At 36.8% G+C, this 11,029-nt stretch overlaps 1 protein-coding gene across 4 annotated transcripts; it reads left to right on the top strand.

The window, feature by feature from the left end:
• Positions 1 to 136: 136 nt before the first annotated feature.
• tra2a (transformer 2 alpha homolog) lies at positions 137 to 8,496 on the top strand. Of its 4 annotated transcripts, none has more exons than XM_074614567.1 (9): positions 137 to 315; positions 2,868 to 3,001; positions 3,740 to 3,911; positions 5,339 to 5,395; positions 6,246 to 6,434; positions 6,986 to 7,101; positions 7,358 to 7,534; positions 7,624 to 7,694; positions 7,843 to 8,496. In XM_074614567.1, exons 1-9 carry the CDS (start codon positions 280 to 282, stop codon positions 7,851 to 7,853), a joined length of 963 nt encoding a protein of 320 aa, XP_074470668.1. In that variant the 5' UTR covers positions 137 to 279; the 3' UTR covers positions 7,854 to 8,496. The 4 variants fall into 4 exon arrangements, with proteins under 4 accessions (XP_074470668.1, XP_074470665.1, XP_074470666.1 ...); XM_074614564.1 differs by having other exon boundaries at positions 7,358 to 7,540; XM_074614565.1 differs by having other exon boundaries at positions 5,336 to 5,395.
• The last annotated feature ends 2,533 nt before the right edge of the window (positions 8,497 to 11,029 follow it).

The following is an 11,029-nucleotide window of genomic DNA, read 5'->3' as shown; positions in this document are numbered from 1 at the left end:
TGGAGTGATTTTTAATGCTGTGGTATTATTGTCATAGAAAAAGTTTTTTCAGTGTGTTCTTGTGAGACGTTCAAGTACCCTAACGGGGCGTGGGAGACGAAACAGGAAAGTGACGTCAGATCCTGGAGCACATAAACACACCACCCACCTCACTCACACCGCCCGCCATCTTCTTCTAGCTAACAGCCGGCCCAAAATAAAACATTGTGTTAAAACGCTCAGCGCAGCTCTATCGATAATACTCGGGTTGTTTTAGCTACCTTATAACGTTACTGAACAATGAGTGACATTGAGGATGGACACTATAAAGGCCGGGTAAGTAGTTAAAGCTACATTAGATGATGTGAAAGATCTCCCTCTTCCTCTAACGCTGCTCCTCCTCCTCCGTGTGGCTGTCTGTCGAGCAACCGACATTAACTAACTTAAAACAGCTAGCGAACCTGATAATGTGTTGGTTAACGTTACCTGTGTGTTCTGGTTTAGCATCAAGTCAACAATGTTAGCGAAAGTAACCTAGTTTTATGAGTTTCTGTTAGTAAGAACCAGCAGCTTCCTCATAAGGGAGCTAGCACAGCATGTTAGGTATCAACGGTAGCTAGCATGCTATGCTAGATGTTAACGGTGGCTAACATGCTATGCTAGTTATTTATTAACCGGTTATTATTATTACCATTGTTATTCATATCATTATTATTATTATTATCAACATTATTATTATTATTATCAACATTGTTATTATTATCAACATTATTATTATTATTATTATCAACATTATTATCATTATTTTATTATTATTATTATTACCATAATTATTATTTTTTATTATCATTATTATTAGTAGTAGTAGTATTACCATCATTATTATTATCAATATTATTATTACCATTATCATCATTATTATTATTATCATTATTACTATTATTATCATTATTATCATTACCATTATTGTTTTTATCATTATTATTACCATTATTATTATTATCATTAATGTTTTTATTATTATCATTACCATTATTATCAGTATTATTATTAGTAGTAGTATTATCATTATTACCATTATTGTCATTATTATTATCATTAATGTTTTTATCATTATTATTATTATCATCATTACCATTATTGTTTTTATCATTATTATTACCATTATTGTCATTATTATTATCATTAATGTTTTTATCATTATTATTATTATCATTACCATTATTATCATCATTATTATTATCATTATTATTAGTAGTAGTATTATCATCATTATTATTATTATTATTATTATCATTATCACTATTATTATTATCATTATTATTACCATTGTCATTATTATTATCATTAATGTTTTTATCATTATTATTATCATTACCATTATTATCATCATTATTATCATTATTAGTAGTAGTAGTATTATCATCATTATTATTATCATTATCACTATTATTATCATTACCATTATTATTATTATAATCATTATTATCATTATTACTATCATCATTATTATTATCATTACCATTATTGTTTTTATCATTATTATTACCATTATTGTCATTATTATCATTATTATTATTATTATCATCATTATTATCATTATTATTATTATTAGTAGTAGTAGTAGTAGTATTATTAGTATTAGTATTATATGATTTAGAGAGACAACATCTTGCTAGTTATTTAGCATGCTCTGCTAGTTATCGTTAGCTTTAAAAACCCAGCGTGGTTAGATCTTTGTTTGCTAATTTTGTTATCTTTGCGTTGTGAGATTAATGTATTCCACCTGACTCATTTGTTTATAACATTAAGTACAAGCTATCTACGACGCTTGTATATATATATATCTTCCTTTATGTGCGGATATTACAGCTGCAGCCATTATTGCACTTTGGCAACCAGAGTATTTGTTTGTCCTGATCCAGCATTCAGTTATATTAGAGGTAACTTTACTCCTAAGCATCTCTTCCTTCCCTGCTTTCAAGCTCTTATTTCGCAATTTGAAACCTTTGCTACCACATATATATCTAAGCTCTTTATTTGTCACCATGTAGCTGTAACTTTTGCTCATTTACATAATTTCTGAAATATTAAAATTTAATGTAGAAGCAATGTAATCTGTACTGCATTCAGTGTTCCTTTTTCATTTCGAAAACCTATGATCTTAATTTTATTGAATGTTCTTTTTTCATCAAGGTTATTGATCGTGAAGGATTTGAAGAGTTTTATCCAAGAATGATGAAGAACATTTTCAAGATAAAAGAAGGCTAATGAAAACATGTTACAGAGCAGAACATAGAAGTGGAAAGGGAGGAAATGTGACGGAAGAAATGGTTTCAGATAGAAGCGCTTGCAGTGTAATGGCTAAAATGAAACTGGTTTCAGTTTGGGTGAAGAGAGGAAAAACAGACCTGGAATCAGAAAATGAGAAAACTGAAAAAAGAAGAATGAAGAAGGATAGAAATCCTGAGAAAAGGGAGTAGCGTGTAAAGAATCTGGAAGAATGAATGTGTCCCTAGGTTAAGTAAATATACTGTTTGTGTCACAAATGTCTTTTCTTTACCATGCTCCCTTTACATAACATGAACATGCATGTTTTATTTTTCCCTTGATGGCCCAGGTGGACATGGAAATAGACCTGTCATGTAGATTTGATATATATGGTTAATAATAGGCCACATTGTAAACCAAAGATTTATTTATTGGAATTATAAGATTACTAACCCTTTCCTCCACAGTACATAAGCTGTACATTTTAGACAGGTGTATTGTATGTGTCCAACATACTCTACCACATCTCACTACTTTTGTTTTTGATTGTTTTTCTGTGTAAAGAAATACACGTATTTGTCCATGAGTAAGTTGTTAACATGCTGCTGTGGTAATAGGGGTCACGCTCCCCATCTAAATCGGATCGGGGGAGTCCAGCTCGGGTCAAGTCGGAGGGCAGGTCCGGCTCCGCGAGCCCAGCCCGGGCCGTCAAACGCTCTGAGTCCAGATCCCGCTCTCGGTCCAAATCTAGGTATGTTGTTGTCATTTTTCTGATAGCCATTGTGATACTGTGATCACATCATATTACAAAGCTCATTAGGGGCTGAAATATGTCACTCAGTTACGTGTGTGTAGGGATGCACCGATACCGGATCAGATATCGGGCCGATACTGACTCAAATAGCTGGATCGGTGACGATTGAGCCGATCTATTAAATTCAATTCTATGTTTATATACTATATAAATTGTATACTGAAATTTTAATTCCTGTTTTAAGTTTTGGCCAATTTGCTGCTAGATTAAAAGGGTTAAAACTTGAATTGAAATTCCTGTTAATTTTGAAGATTTATTTATATTTATATTATTATATTATATTTGTATATCTATTTATTTGTTACATTTTGTTGTACAAAGTTAGGAAAGCAATGTTTAAATAAATCAAGCCTGATGTTGCCTTACACATAACAGGATGATCTCAGTCACTTCCACACAGTGAGGCATACAGCTTATTAATAAAACACTGGTATCGGATCAGTACTCTGCACCAAAGCCCAGGTATCGGTAATGGGACTGAAAAAGTCAGATCGGTGCATCCCTGGTTGTGTGCCATTAAATTCTATGCAATTTTGCCCCCAATGTTCGAAATTTGGAGACATTTACAATCACAATTTTTGCCCCCCCTTGATTGTGTTTAATTGTGCAAATACCTTTAATTTGGGTACAATATTTCTGACACTAGTTTCTCTTCCTCTGCCGCATCCTTTTCAGGTCTCGTTCTAGGCGGCGCTCAAACCGCCGCTATAGCCGCTCACGCTCTCGGTCCTATTCCCACCGGAGGAAGTCCCGCTCTCGTTCCTACAGTCCCGAGTACCGCCGCAAGAAGAGCCCGAGCACTTCGCCTATGTCGAGCCGGCGCCGTCACAGTCACACTGGCAGCAGAGTGAGTATGATGAGATCTGAAGAAAGTACAGTAGGCTATAGAAAGAGAACCAGAGAACGCTGTGTGTATTCTCACACACATTTAGGTGTTAGTACTGACATTTTGAACATATTCAGATTTTTCGGGAGATTAGCTTATTGCACATTTTAGCCTGTAATAATTGAAGACATGAGCATATACTGTATGACCTGTTACGTAATAGAGTGAATACTAAAAAAACTGTACCTGTAGGTCAATAAAAATATTTAAGTGAATTTCACACCAGGCTTATCTCCTCAAATTTGTGTTTTCCTTTTTAGTATTTCATTATTTAAATACTTTATTTTTGTTTAGACAAATCACAGTGATTATAGCAAGCAAAACTACTTAAATTTAAACTCAATGTGTTTAAATCTTTTTTCAATATGGCAACTTACGGCCCGCTAAGTCTTCCCATCCGGCCCGCAGATTATTAATAAATTCAACGTGACCGCTGCAGGTGCAGCCTGTTGAGCGCTCAGGATAGTCTGTTTGTTTGCTGCTCGCACGCGCATAACAGAAAGCGCAAGTTTTACCTGGAAAGTTCTTGTCTATCTACTGTGGAATGCTAGTCGGACTGGTTAGACTGGGTTAATGAAGCTCAACTGACTAATTTGTGTCAAACTGTGTGCCGACATTGTTCAGCTGAATGTCGGGTATATCTGTGGATACACTTAAAACATTTAATTTACGGCCACATCACCCAAATGTGTTGATTAGGGGAACGAAACAAAAACAGACCGGAAGGGGTGTCCGTCTCTCCACAGCGTTGAAGCAGCCTCCCACTGCAGATTCAGAGCGGGCCAAAGTAATATCTAATGGTATAAGAGTGTTTTTTAGATAATATTGAATTGAAACTTGTGGTCAAAGCGCTTTAGCCCTGCTAAAATGTGCATTTTAGTCAATCTGTTGTGCCTGCCCTGTATAAACGAGTGCAAGTTGCCGTTCAGGAATTACAGGACTGCATTCTGCACTTACGTTTACGTAATTACAGATTTTGGCCATCACTCCTCAGTGACCTGTCTCCTTGGCAAGAGGTCTGAAAGCATTTTCCAGTCATCATTACGGATTCCCAATGTTTTTAGGAGTCTGTTCACACTGATATAGGCTAATAAAAATAACATCAATTTGTAAGAAAGTGACAATATTAACAATGGCCTAAATTGGGGCTGGGCAATATGGCCAAAATCATTTAGGAATGTAGTTGCTGACCCCTGCCATATGGCTTTGAGTTGAATTATCAAACATATTTACAAGGATTATGATTTAAGTAAAAGTTTAAAGTCAAGAGCAAGTGAATTTCTCATTCTTTTATTTTTGCAGAAGTGTAATTTTTCAGAGGATTGTGGTTAATGCTGTGGGAAACCACATATGTAATAACCCCTTTCATTTCTTCATTATTTCAGCAGAGCCAAGACTTCACTAAAGAAGCACACGGTCACGGCGGAGGAGATGCTGATGTCAGGGTATGTGGACCTTCTGACGTATTTTCATAATGTTTGTGTGTGGGTCAAAGGTTCTTCTCCCAGTGTACTACTGGATGAGGGATAAGGAGATAGAAATAACCTAGTGGAGATCAAATAGAACTTTGGTTTCATTTTCATTTTATTGCATCAGTATAGTATGTGGATGATTTCAGATCCAGTTTTCATGTATTTTAGTTATAATGTGCTTTATGGGTATCATCATGACAATAACTAGCATTACATGAATGGATAAAGATATACTAAATATGTATTCTTCTTAAGTTAATGCATTCTTGTAACAATGTGACTGCTATTTTTGCAAGGAAGCCGTATAAGATTTGTTCGAACTGCTAAGGGAAAATGCAAGATCAAATATGGGACATCCTTTTGAAAGCTGTTTAAGGGTACAGCTGGAGATGCTTGGAGGGAAACGTTTTGGTACCCTGTTGTAAAAATGTACATAGATCCTTGCCTTTTTAGTTGTAACTCAATAACTGCCTTAGTTGTGAGCCAGAAGTCATAATGTAAGAGAAGTAGGTGGAGGATAACACCTCCTCCCTTAACAGTAACAGATCTGAAGTCGCCAATATAGAATTAAGGAGGTTTTTAAAAGGTCCTAATTAATTAATCCACGATATTCTCTTGGTGCAGTATCATTTTCTGTGCTTAAGTTTTGGAAAGATGAACCTCTACAGTCTGTGCCCAGTGCATCAAACATGTAAATGCTACTGTGTGCATGAAGGAGCATGTTTTGCATACTAAATCCAGTAAATGGATTTTGTATGTAAATCACTGGGTAGATACGGTAAGCCAAACCATCAATTTTAACCCTCATGTTTGACCCTTCCAGGCGAACCCCGACCCCAGCACATGTCTGGGGGTGTTTGGCTTGAGCCTGTACACTACAGAGCGTGACCTGAGGGAGGTGTTTTCGCGCTACGGACCTCTGGCGGGGGTCAACGTGGTGTACGACCAGCGCACGGGTCGCTCCCGTGGTTTCTCCTTTGTTTACTTCGAGAGGATTGAGGATTCCAAAGAGGTATGGGAAACGTTTGTGGTTTTGTTTATTGGCTTGATCTAGATGCCTAATGATCTTCAGTCCTGTTTTCTGTCTTGTAATGTGGCTAATTGCATTCATCTGGTGTTTTAAAGTGTAAAATATTCCCTGATTTAAATGAAAACTGTAACGGATGTAGGTCTAGTGAAGAGTATTGACATCAAGTAAAGCCTAATCCGAGTATTGATTATTGCCTGTTGCCACCTTATTGATTAGTTTACTTCAAAACTGCGAGTTCTACATCCTTATATGGGCAACTATATTGTTTGGGACATTCATGGTATTCATACAGGCTCAAAGGTCCTCCACTTCAGATAAAGCCTCTCATTTTGTAATGTAGATGTGATTACATAAGTAAGCCACTAGGTGTCTGCCTTGCCACAAATTCCCTCACCTTGCAGTCATGCCTCTCATAGCGAGAGGGTTACAGTATGTAATGTAAGTGGGCCTTTGTGAAACAAATGATTAGTACCAAAAACCCTTCCAATAGTCTGATGACATCTTTGTCTTCTCCTCCCTCTTGTTTTCCTCAGGCAATGGAGCGAGCCAATGGCATGGAGCTGGACGGGAGGCGCATCAGGGTGGACTATTCCATCACTAAACGTGCTCATACCCCCACACCAGGAATCTACATGGGAAGACCAACTCAGTAAGATCAACGCCGTTGTCAAGTCATACATGTCGGTTTCCTTAACATTAAGTGTGAGACTATTCACCACATGGTTGGAGTCCTTGAGAAGCATAAATGTACATTCGAGCCATCAGAAGCACTCATTTTTTTTATCTAACCGTGCATCTTTTCTTGAAACACATTTGTGATTTGTAACAATTTGTATCAGTTTCGACATGGTGTTGTGTTTCTCCTGAGATAAGACGTCATGGCCTTGATTTCCTTATTCCAACAGCAATGGTGGCGGTGGTGGTGGAGGAGGAGGAGGCGGCGGCGGTGGTGGTGGCGGCGGCGGCGGAGGTGGCAGTGGCAGTGGCGGCGGCGGCGGAAGCAGCAGCAGGAGGGGAGGGAGAGACTCGCATTACGACCGTGGCTATGAGCGCTACGACAGATATGACGAGTATGACTATAGGTACAGGTGAGCAATAATTTGAGTACAAAGTCAATGTTAACTTTGTTGCGTGGGAGTAAATGTATTAAATCGTCTTTGTCTCTTTGCAGTCGCAGGCGCTCTCCATCGCCCTACTACAGTCGATACAGGTCTCGCTCACGGTCTCGCTCCTACAGCCCACGTAAGTACAGTAGGAAGAGAAAGGCATACAATAGAAGGTTTGCCTAACTGCATCCAGACTGCACATTTAAACAGATGTATGTATCTTGATCACTGGTTGAAAGCAGATTGATAACTTGGGACTAATATTTAATATTTTCTTTTTGCAGGGCGATACTAAGTTTTCTTCTTTCAACGTTCATCTTCCCTCCAATAATTGATGTGTGTGACTCATCAAGGTGTTTCTGAGGGGAACATTTTGAATTAGCATGTCTATATCAACAGAACTTACATTTGAGTTGGTTCTTGTTTACATGCAATAGGTGTCTTGATTTTTAGACGTTTTTGATGCATCCATGTCGAGTGTGAGCAAAGAACTTCATCATTGTTACTCGCATCCTTCCTTCCCTCTTCATTTTCTGCAGCAAAGATACCTTTTTTTCCTGTTAAGCGATGGCTAAATGAGATTTATTGCACTGTTAACGTGGTCCTTGTCGCATTGGGGGAAAGTAAATAATGGTGCCACTTAATTTTACAACCTGTGGGCTATTAATTAAATGTAACAATCCACTCTGTGTGTGTGTGTTCAGTAAAGATCACAGATTGATGTCAATGTTACCAAGAGCTAACTGAGTTTATTGGTAAGTAGCAGGTAAATCCGGCTGTTAAATGGAGTGACATCAGTGGTTCTCTGCTCACATTCATTTTTCTTTTTTCTTTTTTTAGTCAAGTCATCATTGAGTTTCTCTAGAGTTTTATCATGTCTTGCATTTTTTTATTGTTGTTTCTTTGTATGGAAATACAAATATATGAAAACTCCAAAATTTGTAGTGTTTTTCTGACTTAATGTGCATGAAATTGATCTTTTGTCGTACAGGTGGGAGTTGATGCTTTATGTTGAGTGGGTGAGGTGGGAAAAACGAGCTGTTTCACAGAACAACACCAGTGCCAATACGTTGAGTTTATGTTCACACAAATTTAAAGTAGCCACTCTTTAAAACCACAAAAAGTTGAGTTTTCTCTCATTCAGGTGACACCACTGAAAACATGCAAAGAATGACTTTTACTAAGCTTTTATTGGGTGGATTTTATTACATAAGATACAAAGTTACATGTAAGAAAACAGACTATTGTTCAGAGTATTCTGTAACCGTACATAGTTTGTTCAGAAGCATACCTCGGTACATATTCACAGTGATAAAAAGAGCTTTCATCTGACGTTCGTGTGACCGTACTAGAATATTTTCTTATTTAAACTAGCCAAATGTGTGCTCTACATTATGAAAAAAATGACAGAATATGGCGGTTTGTTCAACATAAGACAATGTTACCTGTCACTTTCCCTGCATTTAACAAAACCATGCAGATTGCATCAACACATGATCAGTTTTTGTCCCAAATAAGACACAGTTGGGACAAACTAGATCTTGATGCCGAGTGGCCAATCACAAGGGTAAACCTGAAGGAACGGAGAGCTCTTTATCTGTAGACCTTAGCCACAATAATAAGGCACTTCATTCAGACGAGGTTAATAGTCACTGCTGCTGACATGTCACGGGGCCCCTCGGAGTTATGCGTTCATTCACACCAACTAAGATAATTCTTAAGGCTCCAAGGTAACCGCTAACTGGAAGGATACAAGGGTCAAAGTATAGATTCAACATAGTTTGATGTCTATTGTATGCAGTTGTGCTCATTTTCACCTTAGTTTTTCATGTTAAGGGAACTTCAATCCACGGCATTCCTTCAGAGACATTTATCTTGTATAAGTTTGTGTAATAAAATTAAAAAAAAAGTCCTATTCACAGTCTAGACTCTAGTGCAGGCAGTTTTTCATCGAAGAGAAGAGGTACAGATTGAAGACGATGCTTGATTTCATAGTTGTATGTGAGGTCGTGTTGTGATATATGAATTTCTTTATGTGTGTGCAGGGGCCATCTACCAGTAGGGGACAGAATGGGTGGATAGCATGTAGCGACATCTCACCTATAGAATTTGCACTCAAACATTCAGAAAGATGAACTCCGAGTAGATTATTTTCTAGTTCAGATAAAGCACAATGTCATCATGACCTTTATTTAACTAGGAAAGTCACATTGAGATTGAAATCTCTCTTACAAGTGAGACCTAGCAAAGACAGGGTCAAATAGCAGCATCAACACATAAAAAGACAACAGGACAGCAACAATAAATATGATACATCATCATACAGCGCATTAACAGTACAGCATGTTGGTCATGTGTTTGCTATTAAATTGAAACAGCTGCAGCTTGCAGTGACCACTTCCTTTATTACAGATTTAAACTCACTTAAAGAGATAAGGGTCTAGATATTTGCTTGGTGGAAGCAGATAAAAAAGAAACAAAAGATGACTCAAATCATTGTGTATTCTGATTTTATATTAAATATTACCATCTTTCCTCAGTTTTCCACCAACTTTACCATTTAGTTGTACTGTAGGTCAAGGTTTTATAGTAGAAAACCAAAGGTGCAACTTGTAGCTTTAACTTCATGTACTTCTGAGAATACAGCTGGGAGGGTCCACTCCTAATGTACAGGGCAATGTCTGAAGGTTAACAGGCAACAGCATGGTCATGTATTCTATATGGTTTGAACACAGAATGACTGGTGGGGGGTTCAAGCTTGAATTCCCCACCTCTGAGTTGTTCTCGTCGGAGCAGTAAACATGAGGCTCCACTTAAAATAAACATTAACAGCACATGCTGATTATATTACTTATCAGTCATGATGGTAAAGATGTCCAAAAAGAAATATTACCTGAACCTTTTTTTTTTATCATTTTACTTTGAGATAATATATCTATAAGTTCTTGATCTTAGTCAGTGGAAGTTTTCTGGAATTGTTTTTAGATGTTAAATGCATTTATCTGTTTATATCTTAAAGAAATTCAACTCACAAACAGTTCTTTACTGTGCCAGAATTGTATTTTTTATTGGGTTTTTTTAACTGTAGGCTAGTTTGTATCAATTTTTACATATTTCATTATTAATTGAAACAGTTTGAAACTTGTAATCAATGTTTTGCACTTTGGTTTAATACAGGTAATCCACAGACAGCGGATAAAGTGAATTACTCTGCCTTAACATTTTAAATCTGCATCAAATAATGTGTATTTCTTTACTGAAATTAATTTGTCTGTAAAGTTGAGATGATTGCCTCCAACTCTTTTACCTCAAGTCAATAGTCACATACAGTAAATATATTTTAAAGGAGAATTTGCAGAAACATTTCCACTTGAGAGAATATATACAATGCAGTCCATTCCACATTCAACAAATCATGCACTTTATTTTGCAATAAACATAATCCATAAGTGTGGAAACTTGAAGCACAAC

This window comes from Sebastes fasciatus, chromosome 17, assembly GCF_043250625.1.
Source record: "Sebastes fasciatus isolate fSebFas1 chromosome 17, fSebFas1.pri, whole genome shotgun sequence".
Taxonomy (NCBI): domain Eukaryota; kingdom Metazoa; phylum Chordata; class Actinopteri; order Perciformes; family Sebastidae; genus Sebastes; species Sebastes fasciatus.
This window is presented reverse-complemented; position numbering and strand designations above follow the sequence as displayed.

What these genes read in the sequence shown, in the direction of transcription:
- tra2a (XM_074614563.1), top strand. Translation starts at nt 280, where the DNA reads ATGAGTGACATTGAGGATGGACACTATAAAGGCCGG. An exon ending in ACAGTCACACTGGCAGCAGA is followed by an intron (nt 3,912 to 5,335) that starts GTGAGTATGATG and finishes TCATTATTTCAG; the next exon opens with CAGAGCCAAGACTTCACTAA. An exon ending in TACATGGGAAGACCAACTCA is followed by an intron (nt 7,102 to 7,357) that starts GTAAGATCAACG and finishes TTATTCCAACAG; the next exon opens with CAATGGTGGCGGTGGTGGTG.